Source organism: Syngnathus floridae, chromosome 18, assembly GCF_059516105.1.
Source record: "Syngnathus floridae isolate MCC-2025c chromosome 18, RoL_Sflo_1.0, whole genome shotgun sequence".
NCBI lineage: Eukaryota > Metazoa > Chordata > Actinopteri > Syngnathiformes > Syngnathidae > Syngnathus > Syngnathus floridae.
This window is the reverse complement of record NC_142430.1, coordinates 8761294-8775130: the sequence shown is the minus strand read 5'-3', so window position 1 is coordinate 8775130 and position 13837 is coordinate 8761294. Positions and strand designations below refer to the sequence as shown.

At 45.2% G+C, this 13837-nt stretch overlaps 4 protein-coding genes across 13 annotated transcripts in view; 2 read left to right on the top strand and 2 right to left on the bottom strand.

The window, feature by feature from the left end:
• atxn2l (ataxin 2-like) overlaps positions 1–2955 on the bottom strand; it is a 21801-nt gene extending 18846 nt beyond the window's left edge. For 5 of the 6 annotated variants that reach the window (XM_088359770.1, XM_088359774.1, XM_088359772.1 and 2 more), the window contains exons 1-7: positions 2243–2955; positions 1289–1328; positions 1061–1117; positions 902–973; positions 650–806; positions 321–442; positions 32–123 (exon numbers count right to left, since the gene is read on the bottom strand). In XM_088359770.1, coding sequence (XP_088215896.1) covers positions 32–123; positions 321–442; positions 650–806; positions 902–973; positions 1061–1117; positions 1289–1328; positions 2243–2364 — 662 coding nt within the window. In that variant the 5' untranslated portion in view covers positions 2365–2955. Of the gene's footprint in view, positions 1–31; positions 124–320; positions 443–649; positions 807–901; positions 974–1060; positions 1118–1288; positions 1329–1855; positions 2156–2242 lie in introns of those variants that run through there. The other variant, XM_088359775.1, reaches the window with a different exon arrangement.
• On the top strand, positions 2039–7239 carry mto1 (mitochondrial tRNA translation optimization 1). Of its 4 annotated transcripts, XM_088359784.1 has the most exons (13): positions 3268–3424; positions 3806–4008; positions 4073–4272; positions 4436–4553; positions 4793–5091; positions 5155–5267; positions 5338–5528; positions 5604–5734; positions 5840–6044; positions 6187–6358; positions 6449–6558; positions 6624–6781; positions 7015–7239. In XM_088359784.1, exons 2-13 carry the CDS (start codon positions 3819–3821, stop codon positions 7120–7122), a joined length of 1995 nt encoding a protein of 664 aa, XP_088215910.1. In that variant the 5' UTR covers positions 3268–3424; positions 3806–3818; the 3' UTR covers positions 7123–7239. The 4 variants fall into 4 exon arrangements, with proteins under 4 accessions (XP_088215907.1, XP_088215908.1, XP_088215910.1 ...); XM_088359781.1 differs by lacking the exon at positions 3268–3424 and adding an exon at positions 2039–2178 and having other exon boundaries at positions 5604–6044; XM_088359782.1 differs by having other exon boundaries at positions 3242–3424; positions 5604–6044; positions 6992–7239.
• On the bottom strand, positions 6961–11832 carry LOC148382883 (tectonic-3-like). The gene is made up of 14 exons (XM_088359786.1): positions 10200–11832; positions 9881–9998; positions 9700–9797; positions 9288–9400; positions 9085–9193; positions 8847–8959; positions 8740–8778; positions 8595–8669; positions 8386–8505; positions 8213–8311; positions 8022–8125; positions 7768–7915; positions 7527–7661; positions 6961–7445 (listed from the first exon to the last, which is right to left on the bottom strand). The coding sequence occupies exons 1-14, from the start codon at positions 10564–10566 to the stop codon at positions 7350–7352; spliced, it is 1734 nt and encodes a 577-aa protein (XP_088215912.1). The 5' UTR covers positions 10567–11832; the 3' UTR covers positions 6961–7349.
• Positions 11559–13837, top strand: LOC148382882 (sulfotransferase 1C1-like). Of its 2 annotated transcripts, none has more exons than XR_015853999.1 (7): positions 11559–11973; positions 12058–12186; positions 12579–12676; positions 12772–12898; positions 12978–13072; positions 13153–13442; positions 13525–13837. XR_015853999.1 is itself a non-coding variant. In XM_088359796.1 (7 exons), the coding sequence occupies exons 1-7, from the start codon at positions 11787–11789 to the stop codon at positions 13635–13637; spliced, it is 930 nt and encodes a 309-aa protein (XP_088215922.1). In that variant the 5' UTR covers positions 11560–11786; the 3' UTR covers positions 13638–13837. The 2 variants fall into 2 exon arrangements, 1 of the variants encoding a protein (XP_088215922.1); XM_088359796.1 differs by having other exon boundaries at positions 11560–11973; positions 13153–13333.

Sequence of the window (13837 nt, the reverse complement as noted above, 5' to 3'; positions counted from 1 at the left end):
AAGGTTACCACAAAGACTATTAGAAACTTACGTATACATGGAAAGGCTGGAATCATACGTTGACGTAACTCCGTACTTCACTTCATTGTAGCGGAACATCTCGTTGGCATCCCAGCCATTGGACTAAGCAGGCGAAACAACAAGGTGCATTTAACAAATCAAACAACATCAGTGGAGTATTCAATGACATCTTGAAAGGGCTCAGTGCAAAAGAAGAAAAATAATACAAAGAACAGAATACAATTTTGGAGACAGAAATGCTCTGGCATGTCAATTCCATGATTTGATGCAAAAGCTAAAAGGGACTGCGAAGCACTTACTGCATCTGCCTCCAGATTATAACTCTCCCCGTTGCTGTCACCTCCCTCCCATCTCTGCAACACCTTTTCTTTGTGTTCTCCATTTACGCGTGTGGAGCTGATGGCTGTGTCGGTGAAAGTATCTGCACACAGTGCAAAGCAATGCAATGCAATATTCAACCTGGCAACAGTAACGTCTTTTGTCTCTCGTTTTGTAGACCAACACATGGCAAACACTCACAGTTGGTAATATAATCTTTGGTTGCCCTCTGCACTTTCATTCATCATTGTTTACACAGAGATGAGTAAACCATTGACTCAATCAAACACAAAAGTAACTGTGAAAATACCTCTGGTGGCATAGTTGAGGTCTACGTCTTTGCATATCATCGTAACCAAATCGGAAGGGCTGAAGATCATGGTGTCGGTGATGTCTTCCCTCCGCGGTGGAGCCGACGTCGAGCCCTCCTCCTCCCGTTTGTGCACGGCGTCGACGGCCAACTCGCACTAAAAATATTAGGGGAACATCGACAAGTTCAGGCTGCATGTAAATTGCAAAAAAATCAATTCACAACATCATTGCATGAAGTGGAATGCCTTACCCGTGAACTTAGCGTCTTGAAGATGCCTTCGAAGATACTCCCATTCTTCACCCTTATATCGCAAGTGGAACCCTGAGCGAGATAAGATTGGAACATTTGAATCACAGGAACTTGACACCAATTATCTGAACCATGGATAATCACCACACAAAAACTCACCACAACAGCTGTGAGAAAATGAAGCATTCGAGCATTGTTGTACACACCCTCAAAAACCTGCAGCAGGGACAAGACACAAAGTATCCCTCAACACTCCAGCAGCACATTCCAAACAAGCTGTCCTAACATGATGTGGCTGTAACATGTTGTATCTTTATTCCATTCGGTCAAACCGTTCAAACTCTTTCTTATGTTTGATGGCCAAATGTTTTGGGCCTCAATACTTACGGGAGAAGACTGGAATGATGGTTTTGCAGTACTTCGATTCCTGCGGAAGGATAAAACAGTCGTGTAAATTTACAGGCAACGATTTTAATTCATCCTAGAATATTAAAACTATATAAATGCTTTCAAACACTGTCAGATCAGTTCAAATTTGGTCTTACAAATTGCTACATGCACAGAAATTTTGCACCCATCTTTTATTCGTTTTTTATCTAAACGATTGGACAAAAGAATCTCCAGCATACATTATACCTATTTTATCAAAGACAATGGGGGGGCTACAAATGTCCCAATTCGACCTTCTAATGGTTCTCCACAACATCTAGATCGTGTGTGCATTTTAAACAAATCTCCTCGAGCACAAAAGGAGTAAAACCCCCGAAATATAAACCGACAAAAGACGCCAACGCGCGATGTTTACTTTCAATCCCGACGAGGCAAATGTGTCTTGCTCAATGAGGTGGCAATGCAGCCAAGAAACATGCACGATTACAAAACAAAGGCTGAGAGGCCAATCAGACCAAAACAAACCCAGCACATTCACGTCAGCGACAACGGAGCGGGACTGACCTTGCGTTAGCCATGAAAAGATGATTTCATTCAACTAGCTCTATTGAAATTAGCGATGCAAGTAAACAGGATTGTTTTGCGCCGAGCTGCGTCCGCTTTCGGGGTCTTGACCGGCCAGATAAACTTTCTTTCACCTGTATGTTGATTTGCTACTTAATGGTTTCACCGAAGTTGAACCCGCCCCTTCAAGACGTTTTCGGTTCGGTTTAAGCAATACGATTGGTTCGGCCTAGCTTTCAATCTTACAGAAACGCAACGGATTGGCCAGGAGAGAAGCTACTGTGGCGGAGACGCGCCCCATTGAGCACCCTGAGCTTTAACCGGTAGGCCTTAGTCGCAAGGGGCCGACCCCGGGGTTTCCTGACGCGTGTAGCCCGGCTCACTCACCTCCCGGCCGGCGTCCTGTTGCCGCTGCTGTTGCCACTTATTGGAGAAGACATACCGGGGGGGCCCGTGGTACCATTTGACGCTTTTCTCCCGCCGGAGTTGGGCTGCTGTTGTTTCAGCATGGTGAAGAAGCACGGGGTTCGGACCGTACCAAAAGTGTCGAAACTAATAAACACTAACCGTCCGACGCTAAGTAGCTTCGGTTGTAAACTATCTTTAGCAGTTGAGCCGGTGTCACCTCAGCAGGACCGGCTAGGGTAGCTAATCTTGCTAAGCGAGTACCAGTCGCTTGTGGCCTAAAATGTCCCCCCCTGCTATTTCTACCAAATGTGTCGTGCACTCTCAAAATGCGCCCCCGAACATGTACTTTGTGATATCAGCGGTTATGACAAAGCAAACGACGGTTCAACTGACACGAGTTTTCGTGTAATTATTTAGAAACGGCTAGGTGGCTAAGCATTAGCTTTGATCCTCAAGATGCAGTGAGGCGCTTTCACTCCGTGTTTTACTTTCTTTCCTTCTACGGCGTCACCGGCAAAACCTCCCGAGTAAAAATAAAAAAAAGATCAAGTCTTTGCCTTGCTTGTCAGTCGCTTCCAAAAGTGAAATGATTCAGGTTTCGTAGAGAAAACCTGCAGCGGACGGTCAGCACCACCTCTCGGTTGGTTCACTTGACTCAATCCGCGCGCGGCGAACTGGGAAACACGTCGGAAAGGGGTAGAGGGAGGGGGAGGAGTCTCGACGTGCGCGCGCACCTTCGACCTGACGATCACGCGCACATTGAAGCACTGATTGATTGGATCAGATTGTTCTGATTGATATCTCTGATTGAGTAGGGTAGAAACATACAATGAAGACTATGATTAAGTGTGACTAAGTACATCAATTAAATGAATCAATCAATCAATGTTTTTTAATGAACGTTATATAAACCTACTTTTAATTCAAAATTGTCTGTTCTAATTCAAGAGTGGCAAATAGAGGATTTAGCTATTGCCACATTTACTCAATTTAATATAAACAAAGCGCTGGAAAATTTGTGTGCGCGTCTTTAGTGCATATATTACGACCGTAAGCCCCACACAGCATGGCCGCCTCCTTATGTCAGAAAATGTCCTCTTGCTTTATAAGTTATAAAATCATCTGAAAGCAGAACCATCCGCTCAATTTTGCGAAGAAATTGTAAGTAATTCAAGTTGGTATATTTTAGGGGCTGTGATAACCGCAATCGCACAATGCATTCGCCAAGGTGAAAGGCATTAGAAAAACGTATTTCTATGCAAGTAAACACATGTATATAATGTTTCCTTAATTTTTGTGAGCATTCAGTCAAGTGTTAGTCCTTCATATGCCTAACGTGTCGTTTTACTAAGACGTAAATATATTTAAAAAAACTGTCATTCATATTGAAAAGAACATTCAGTACTTTTGAAATCTAGCTGTAATTACACGGAATTGTGGAAATGATATTTAACACATTGTATAGGGGAGAACAATGATTTGATCATAGTGATATGCACGTCTGCTTCACTATCTGTGTGGTTCTTTCCCCAACTCATACAGCTTACCATCATCCATGTTGACAAAAAAGCTTCCCACCTTGGAGTTCTTGCTCTCACAGCTCTCCAGACGTGCCAGTCACCTTGCCAGACAGCAGTATGACGTCATCGTGGTGGGCGGGGGTCACGCAGGTACCGAGGCTGCAGCGGCGGCATCTCGGGTGGGAGCACAGACGCTGTTAGTCACGCAGAAAGTTCACACCATCGGTAAGAGATCAAGATTTAAACGAAAACGACGTTTTGGAATGAACAACGTCCTCCCATCACATAGGTGCCCTGTCATGCAACCCCTCTCTGGGCGGGGTGGGGAAGGGTCACCTGGTGAAGGAAGTAGATGCTCTGGACGGCGTGTGTGGTCGAGCCGGAGACTGGGCCGGCATCCATTTCTCCATCTTGAATCGCAGGAAGGGCCCCGCTGTATGGGGGCCACGGGCTCAGCTGGACCGCCAACGCTACCGCCAATTCATTCAGGTGGGAGGAAAAAGAAGCTTGATGAGACAAGACAGCACCTTTAATTTTTTGTTTTTGCTGGATTACATTCATACGCAATTGTAGACTAAAGGGGTGTCTAGACATTTTTCTGTCAAAGCATTTTATAATTATTTTTTTGAATTTAATCCTTTTCCTCCTGCAGTCTGAGCTTCTGTCCACTCCCAGACTGACTGTGCTGGAGGGATCAGTGGAGGAGCTTCTTGTCACAGAATCTAACCCAGAAGAGCCTGGATGCCACAGAGTCACTGGGATACGTTTAGGTAGGCAGCAAACACATTAAAAAAACAAAAACATTTCTATTAATTTTAGTAGGGGGGGGGGGTGGATGGAACGCAGGCTCTCTCTAGTGGCGGACAAAGTAATCACAGCCCAAGGAGTACCATTACAGTGAACATTTAGTACAGTTTATTTGTACTTTTAAATCCATTACACTTAAATGCTATCTATTAGAATTGTTTGTTATTAAATTAAAAAAAAAAAACTCACTTTCTGATTGCAGCCGGTGCAAGCCTCCTGATCTCAGCCCACTCTGTGGTTCTTACAACCGGGACTTTCTTATCCGGCTCCCTCTTCATGGGTCAGAACACGTCCCCGGGGGGGCGAATCGGAGACACACCGTCCAGCGCCGGAATGTCCCACACGCTGCGGGAGCGCCTGGGGCTGAAGATGGGCCGTCTCCGGACGGGTACCCCACCCAGAATTGTAAAGGCTTCCGTGGACTTTGAGCAGGCCACGCTACACCGGCCTGATAGTCAGCCAAGTCCCTTCAGCTTCCTCAACAGCCACACTCACTGCAAGGTATTTTCAAGCACATGTGAAGTCGAGCATATTACGGTTGAATTTCAACGAACGTTTCGATAGCCCGAGGAGCAGCTGCCGTGCTACTTGACCTATACCACTCCTGGTGTGGACCAAGTGGTGAATGAGAGTCTTCATCTCAACTGCCACATACAGCAGGACACAAAGGGCCCCAGGTAGAGACACGCCCCCTTTCGATTAACAGCTACCTACAATGGAGACGTTTGAGAATCCGTTTCTATTCAGGTACTGCCCCTCGATTGAGTCTCGAGTACTCCGCTTCCCGGGCAGGCAGCATCAGGTGTGGCTGGAACCTGAGGGGCTGACCTCTGACCTGGTGTACCCACAGGGGCTCTCTATGACAATGCCCGCTGACATGCAGCTGCGCCTCATCAGAGAGATCCCGGCCTTGCACAGGGCCGAAATCCACACGGCCGGTACACGTGTGACCCGAATCGGCCCATGTTCATTTATTTTTTATTTTTTAAAAGTCTATTTTTCATGACGTTTAGGTTATGGCGTGCAGTACGACTTTGTGTGCCCCACTCAGTTGACCCCTGCACTGCAGGTGAAAAGCACCCAAGGTCTTTTCTTAGCCGGGCAGATTAACGGGACCACGGGCTACGAGGAGGCTGCCGCACAGGTTATTATAGATTTAAAAAAAAAAAGAAAAGAAAATGCTACCATGACTCAAGATCGTATATCAAATGAATTACCCGCATTGAAGTTGGATGTCATGACTCTCCAGGGCTTGTGGGCGGGGGTCAACGCAGCCCGCGCCGCGCTCTCCATGCCCACGATGGCGCTCTCTCGGACAGAGAGCTACATCGGCGTTCTGATCGATGACCTCGTGACGCGGGGCGTAACGGAACCTTACCGCATGTTCACCAGCCGGGCGGAGTTTCGAACGTCCCTCAGGCCGGACAATGCTGACTTGCGACTTAGCCTGAAAGGTAAGCAGGAGTTTCAGTGCCTTGCTGGAGATGAGATGGAATTGGAGCAGCGTGTTATTTGCTTTTCTAGAAGTGAAAGGAGGGAAATTGATTAAACGTGGCAATCAGATTTAGTTTTGAATCGTGAAACATGTCCTTGCAGGCTTCGAGGAGGTGGGTTGCGTGTCCTCCCTGCGCTACCAGAAGACTGTGAGAGTGCGAGACAGTCTCCAAGATGCACTCGCAGTTCTTCAGGACATTTCTTTGCCCGCCGCAAGCTGGAGACTGAAGCTGCCTCGCCTACACATCAGCGAGAACAAATCAGACAGTCCGACGCAAGTTACAACCTGGCTGGTTCTTGAAGAGATAAGAGGACCTTTCTCCATTTGACTTTGAATTCATCAGGTATCTGCTTTCTTTTTCAGCGGCTTGCATATTCTGCAGTACAACGACGCCACCTTTGAAATGTTGGCATCCATTCTCCCAGAATGCCTTTCTCCCTACACAGAATTCTCACAAAGGCTGAAGATAGAAGGTGGTGTAGTTCAGATGTGGTTTTCCGTCCAAGTCAGTGCTTTGATGTTGTTCTTCTGTGTGTAGCTGTGTACAGGCCTCACTGTGCTCTTCAGCAGAAGGAGATTGAAAGGATTCAAAAAGAGGAGAGCATGTCTCTCCCACATGACTTGGACTACTTGTCTCTGCCCGCCTCTCTGTCACAGGAGGTCCGGGAGATTTTGGACAGAGTTCGCCCGAGCACGGTGAGTCCAAAATGAATGTGCAGATTTGTGTTGTTGTGTTACATGCTTTCCACCGCTAGATAGCGTCAGCAAACTTCTAACCGGTTCCTAAGAAAGTGAATGAGAAGTTAAATCATGTCTGTCTGTTAACTCCATGAAAATCACGAGGGGATGTGGCAAAAATGTGTTAAGATTGAAAGTAGATTTCGATATATCCATTTTTATTTTGAGGTGAAACGAATTGTCTCTCTCAGCTGGGCGCCGCTACACGTTTGCAAGGAATAACGCCGGCTGCAATTGTCCACCTTCTCAACTACATCCGCCCCCCGGGGAAGAAGGAGAAAAGAGCGCAGGGGAACTAACCTGAGTAAAAGGAGAAGCTAGAAGTGGAGCTGCGTACAACAAAAATACACTTTCACTAAGAATGTACAAAAACACATTGATGCCATCACTAATCTTTCAATAAAGCACTCAGCCAATGTTTGTGTAGAATTTCTCTTGTCCAGCTGCCTGGTGAAGAATTCTAATCCTGTTAGCTGTGAGCAGCGTTAAACTCTATGTGACCTTAACTGCAACAGAAATGAGTCTGTCAAGGCGACCCGAACTCCAGCGGCGGTTTGGGGAAAATTGTCATGTCGGCAAAGGCCACTTCGGTGGTTAGTCTGACGGGCGACGACAGAGGACACTGAAAGACACGAGAGAGCCGGTGGGTGATTTTCACAATGGAGGAATTATTTTGCGAGTTATCGGCCAGGTTCCTCCCCACCTGCAACTTTCGACATCGAAAGAGGTATTTAACACCCAGGATGTAGCTCTGAGGGAGATCTAGGAGGCCCATACGTGCCCACAGTACTTGCACAGAGAGCGAGTGAGGGAGGGTGCAGCCAGAGTCACATGTTTCCTGAGGGGGAAGCCGAAGCCGTTAAATCCTCATCATTATAGTCAGGAAAGATGAGGCAGGTCACAAGTGAGGGTTCCAATGACCTTGGCAACGCGTGATTTCCTACCTCCGAGCTGATGGGGCACTCCTGTTTGAGGACTTGGGTCCAGTCTGGTTGGGATCCTGAGCTCATGGCAATGGTGTCAGGAATGGCGTCTCCTAGCAAAATGCTGTTGATGTTGGAACGCAGTTCTGTGCAGTTTCCGGAAGAAGAACTTGGAATGCAAAAACACAGTCAAGAACCTGTCAAGTGATTTCCAAAATGTGACATTTATGTATTTTCATTTTGCACACAAAGCGGAAAGGACTTTTTGGTCTTACCTAAATAAGCAGCCTGCAATTGTGTTGTGCGTGAAGAGGACGCTGATTCGTGCAGCGGGATCAGAGGAGCACTTGCCCTCTTGCCCCGTCCCCATTACACTCACCTGGCACGCTGTCAAGGAATCTTTCTGCACAACCAGCAAAACTAGAAAATGGAAACTGGGGTCTGACGGAGGAGTTCATGAGGATACGGGTTTCATTACGCCGTTAAAGCGACCGCGAACACTGGCTCCCACCCGCAGTCCAGCTGAGGGAATCTGTGGCGTTGGAGACGGGCGAGCTGTCTTCAGCTATTTAACACAAAAAAAAAGAGGAACACATTACAATAATGTGCATTTTAGATAATGACGGTGGCTGCAAATACCTTGAATTGGACCGAATGCACTTGCTGAAACAACTGGTCCGTTTTCACATCAGCTAAAAGCACGTTCACCGTGGCACTCTCCAGCTCTCCTCGGTTTGTGAACACGATGACAAACTCCACCTGCGTCCGCGCCGATGGGGGTTTTAACAAGGTCGTAAATGTGGCTTTATTTTATTCTACGCTTGAAAAACACACACAAAGCTTCTCACCTCTTTTGCTACATTTGTACAAAGGTTATTTTTCTCACTTGGTGCAGGCCAGTCAGAAAGTGGGTTGACTGGGATCTGGAGAGGAGAAAAAAGAAAAGGATCTTGATTAATTAAGACCTTCTTGTTCAGGCAAATGTGTTCTCACCAAAAGGTCAGACACTTGTTCTTCTGCAGGTTTGGGAATCTGCAACGACAAAATTTGTGTTGATTTAAGAGAACACATTTTTTTTCAACTTCAGCAGACTTGCTTACTTTAATCAAGCTCAGGTCTGAGAAGTAGGAGAGTGCGCTGAGATTTGGATCTTTGCTGCACGACTGAGGGGTTACCATGCGAGTACAGGAGAGAGACTCGGACCTCAAGAAGCCTGCAAGACAAGCAAAACACTTGAAAGTTTACAGTTGTTCATATATGTAAAAAAAACAAAAAAAAAAACAATCCCACTATAGGTCAAGTGAAATTTTTATTGGATTCAGTTTTTTTTATGCTTACGTGCGGGATTGCGGTTAAGACAGAATGCACCGACGGGTCCTGGAGATGGCTGACGAAGGAGACCTCGGACGGATGAATCGCCGAAGTATGTCTGGATGACGTCGTCGGCCTAGAAAATTGATATAATCACCACAAACGAGGGGAAGAAGGCTTCAGTAATGCACCTGGGTTTGAATAGCTGCATACAAATATGTTTCAGTTACCCGATAAAAATGTCGGCTATGGCCGACGCTGATTGGTTGCGGTGGTGAGAAGTGATAAGAGTTCCCTAATACTGGAAGCTTTAGTGGAGCAGCGGAGACCTTGATGTGATCAACTGTTGGGAGAAACAAAAGAAAAAAAAAGAAAAATGCAACATTAGAACAGTGTTGGGCATCTCCTTGTAATAAAACTGACTCGGAGGTTTGCACATTCAACTCAAAACGTTAGATACAACTGAACTGCACTCAGGCAGTGATTTTTTCATGTACCACAAGAGGGCGCCCATGTACAACAGTTTAATGTAAAATGTAGTCATAATTTGTGCAAGTCATTTTTAACTTACTGTCATAATAACACAAAAAACGTAAAAGTCAACAAAAAATATAATAAATAAATACATTTGTACCCATTTACCTTCAGATCGAACACAAAATAATGATTCAGTCACAGTGACCAAGGAAGTATCCACATTGGCGCGGAACATCAGCCATTTCTCAATACAGTGTCCTGACCTGAAAAGTACACAACAAAGTGTTAGCATACAAACAACACCAAAAAATCGACACTTTTGCTTGCACTGATGACAAGTTCTTACTTGGTTTCTTTCTGAGGACATCCCGTGAACACAGTACTCAGGTCAGCAACGTCACAGTCAGCAATGTCACAACAGCAGCCAATGTCGCAGACATCAGGAGTTAAATCGCAGGCGCACGCTGGATGAATAACACACAATGCTTGTGTTAGTCTAAATTTGATATTCCATCTGTATGTAGACTTCTCAATTCAAATGTATCAAGTAGCTGCTGTTTGCTGTCTTGTATTTGTGGCATGTAATGAAAATTTTTGATCTAATACAATGACTGAGAAGCTACAGTAAATTAATTCAAATATTAAAAAAAAGAGGTTTAAATTACCCTCAGGGTCTCCCACAAATGGGGCAATAGTAGCTGTGGGACTTGGGGTGTCTTCAAAAGGTGTCCCAGTGCTTCCAACTGTATCATTCATGGACTCCATGGTGGGGGTCACCCCGTCGGTGACCCCCGGAGAAGGGGTCTCCGAGCTGAGAGATTCCCCATTTGTTGCAACAGCACTTGATGAGACAGTTGCAGCGGTGGATGTTTGGCTGTCTGCAAAGGGAGTCCCAGTACTTTTGGCTGAAGGGGGCGTTACACTCGCGGGTTGCGTCGGCGTTGCATCCTTTTGTGCTCGCGTTTGCGCCAAGCACACAACCGATAACACGACCAAGGCTAAACGAAGACAAAGCCACTGGTGCTTGTTCATGTCGTCACGTAATGACCACGGCGCGCATGGTGTCTAGTTGGTTGTACATTTAGACATCTTTTTAACGCAATGTCACACTAAACCAAGTCAAATGTAAAATATCGAATACGTGTTTCGAGGGAGCTAGCTAAACTTGCTACACAGGAAGGGTTGCGAAGGCTTCTTGTTACCAAGGAAGTTGAAGCAGCCACTTCCGGTTGGAGGCACTACCGTAAAGCTTATAAAAGAAGGGGAAAAAATGTTTTTGTTATGTAAAATACCGGTAAAAGCAGAGGTGCTAAAATATATTTCTTATCAGTAATGTGCAATATCTTCTTTAATAAATTAGCATATTAAGGAAGAATTGTTAAACGTAAATATATTTGTGATTATTTGTAAAGCCAAAACATTTGTTTGCTATTCTTAGGCCATTGTTTTTAAGATCTGTGATTGTTTATCCACCGCCAGAATCTTATGTGACAAAATAAAGCACTGTCTTTTCCCAGCCTGATCGGAAGTTAAGATTAGATGCGGGACCATTTCTCATAACTCAGGCATGTCGATTGTCTCATTGCAAATGTTTTTTTAACCCAGGGCTTTGTTTTTGTTTCAGCCTTTGAAAGGATGTCAATTCCAAGCTGTTGCTGCAGGCTGACTGCTCACCACATGGCTTCTTGCGTATTCTGCAAACTGTCCTGATGCAATACCATACTGCGCAATCCTGGTTTAATCTCTGTTAACCATCATGTGGTCGAGCTTTAACGCACAAAGACGGCGAATCACGGAGTAAAACATCTGACTTGACTCTGGGTCCAAACTAGCAGGCAAAAGGAAAGCATAGTTTCTCTCAAAGATTAAAATGCATGGCTGATGAATCCAATGAAACCTGTGGGATAACAATGTCCTCAAGTAACACAGGAAATAGTTGATATCAAGTGTCAGGAGGAGGGGACTTAACGGTACAGCCAAAGGTTTCACTCTGTCTCCAGCAAAATAATGTTGGGACAGCCCACTGAGAGTTTTTGTGCTCACATGTCAGAGACGCTGTAGAGCAAGCCCCTGGGAGCTCGCAGAGGCAAAGTCCAGATGTTAGTGGACCCGACGAAAGGGCTGGTCGTTCGAGGAAAGGAGTTCCAGGAAAAGACCCTGATAAATATTTGACAGAAGAGAAGAAAGCACGTCAGACGTAACCAACATTCTGCGATCTTGACTGTCCATCGGAAAACGTTTGGACTCCAGCCATGTCAGCGGACAAAGAGTTGTCCTATGCCGATGCCATCGAGGAGGCTGGCAGTGCCATGGGTCGCTTCCCGCTCATCCCCGTCAAAGGAATTCCTTTAATGATCCACATCGCCAACAACTTTGATGCAATCTCAGCTTTCTGTCCTGACGCCTCAGACCTCCTCATCGCCACCTATCCTAAAGCGGGTCTGACGGAATGCGCTGCTTCTCAGCACCTTCACATTAAGGAATGATGTCGCTCATTGTGTTCTTCTACTTTTGGGGGTAAAGGGACAACTTGGACCCAGGAGATAGTCGATCTGCTTCTTCACAACGGTGATGCGGAGGCCTGCAGACGAGCCCCCACGCCGGTTCGCAGTCCTTTCCTGGAGATCTGGAGCCCACCACCCATCCCCTCAGGTGTCTACTGTTTCTATATGCGGTTGCAATACGTTCTAAATTCAAGACGCGGGCAAAGTCAAAAGGTAGAAAACAAAATTCTGCCTTTCTATTGTGTTTTTCCATGATTGGGTCATGGATCTGAGGTATTTTGCTCGTACTGTTCATAAAAATTAGACACCAGGGTACTTCTGGTTGGGAGAAGGAACTGACTACCCCTGATTTGAACTGAAATAGACCCTACAAGTGTTTGGGGTTGCACTGCAACATATACGCCACAAGGGGGCGGTATTTCCCTCAGGAGGATAAATTGTACATGTGACATTATGGAGGGAATGTTGATTGCATACAATTTTGATGCTTAATGCCAAGGTCAGATCAATAGTTTCTTTCTTTTCAATGTAAATGCTCAGGTCTGGACCTGCTAAATAAAATGGCTCCCCCAAGAATCATTAAGACGCATCTGCCAATTCAGCTGGTTCCGACTGGGTTTTGGGAAAAAAAGTGCAAAGTAAGTTGACGTAAGTGGGATTATATCATGTGACTAAAACTGTCATTTCTCACATTGTGGTTTTCACTCTCCTTTTTGTGTCATGTGCACTGCAGATTATCTACATAGCACGCAATGCAAAGGACAACATGGTGAGCTACTACTACTTTGATCACATGAATAAGACTCAACCTGAGCCCGGGCCTTGGGAGGGCTACATTCACAAATTCATGCGTGGCGAGTGTAAGTGGCTCAGTATTTGAACCAATTGAAAGAATAATTTTCGACTTCGTGTCAAATCTTACATGTATATGCACGGCAGTGTCATGGGGCTCTTGGTACGATCACGTGAAAGGCTACTGGGAGGCTCGAGACAAGAAGAACATCCTTTACCTCTTTTATGAAGACATGAAAGAGGTATGATTTAATCATGATTTTGTTTTTCATGAGCTCCAAAAGCTTATGCACACATTGTTCCATGACTTTTTGACATGCAGAATCCCAGACGTGAAGTGGAACGCATCATGAAGTACCTGGACTTGACCCTGCCTGATGATGTCATCAGCCGCATTGTGGAGCTCACGAGTTTTAAAAACATGAAGGAGAACCCGATGGCAAACTACACCTGCATTCCTAAGACTGTTTTTGACTCGTCCATTTCTAACTTCATGAGAAAAGGTCATTCAATATGAGTACTCTTGATAGGGGAGCAGTGACCTCTAGTGGTCTTATGAGTTACTGCGTTTCCCACTGGTTTATTTTCCAGTCAAAATAAAGTCAAACAATGGTGGGGAACTTTTCGCCTGCTATAAATATTTGAAGAAATATATTCTACTCACCAGAAACATCTTTTTTTTTGTCCTCAACAGGAGAAGTTGGTGACTGGAAAAATCATTTCACATCTGAGCAGTCAGCAGAGTTTGATGAGGACTACGAGAAGAAAATGAAGCAAGTCAACATCCCATTCAGAACAGAGTTATAACAAGTTTCGAATTGTTATTTCTCAATCGTTGCTAATTGCAATAGTCTTTTAAGAATGATTAAAAAAAAAAAAAGTTAGAATGCAATTTGCTTGTCCCAACATTGGTTGTACCTTATTTACCCCAAGAAAGGCACGGTTGACTAAACAAACACTTTCCCCACCCAGAGTTCATTAAACTAAATGAGTGAAATGCAAACAAA

What these genes read in the sequence shown, in the direction of transcription:
- mto1 (XM_088359781.1), top strand. Translation starts at nt 3,819, where the DNA reads ATGTTGACAAAAAAGCTTCCCACCTTGGAGTTCTTGCTCTCACAGCTC. An exon ending in GCAGAAAGTTCACACCATCG is followed by an intron (nt 4,009 to 4,072) that starts GTAAGAGATCAA and finishes CCCATCACATAG; the next exon opens with GTGCCCTGTCATGCAACCCC. An exon ending in AACAAATCAGACAGTCCGAC is followed by an intron (nt 6,359 to 6,448) that starts GCAAGTTACAAC and finishes TTTCTTTTTCAG; the next exon opens with CGGCTTGCATATTCTGCAGT.
- LOC148382883 (XM_088359786.1), bottom strand. Translation starts at nt 10,566, where the DNA reads ATGAACAAGCACCAGTGGCTTTGTCTTCGTTTAGCCTTGGTCGTGTTA. An exon ending in ATTTTGTGTTCGATCTGAAG is followed by an intron (nt 9,401 to 9,699) that starts GTAAATGGGTAC and finishes TTCTCCCAACAG; the next exon opens with TTGATCACATCAAGGTCTCC. An exon ending in AGTGCCCCATCAGCTCGGAG is followed by an intron (nt 7,662 to 7,767) that starts GTAGGAAATCAC and finishes CTTCCCCCTCAG; the next exon opens with GAAACATGTGACTCTGGCTG.
- LOC148382882 (XM_088359796.1), top strand. Translation starts at nt 11,787, where the DNA reads ATGTCAGCGGACAAAGAGTTGTCCTATGCCGATGCCATCGAGGAGGCT. An exon ending in CGCCACCTATCCTAAAGCGG is followed by an intron (nt 11,974 to 12,057) that starts GTCTGACGGAAT and finishes TTGGGGGTAAAG; the next exon opens with GGACAACTTGGACCCAGGAG. An exon ending in TTTGGGAAAAAAAGTGCAAA is followed by an intron (nt 12,677 to 12,771) that starts GTAAGTTGACGT and finishes TGTGCACTGCAG; the next exon opens with ATTATCTACATAGCACGCAA.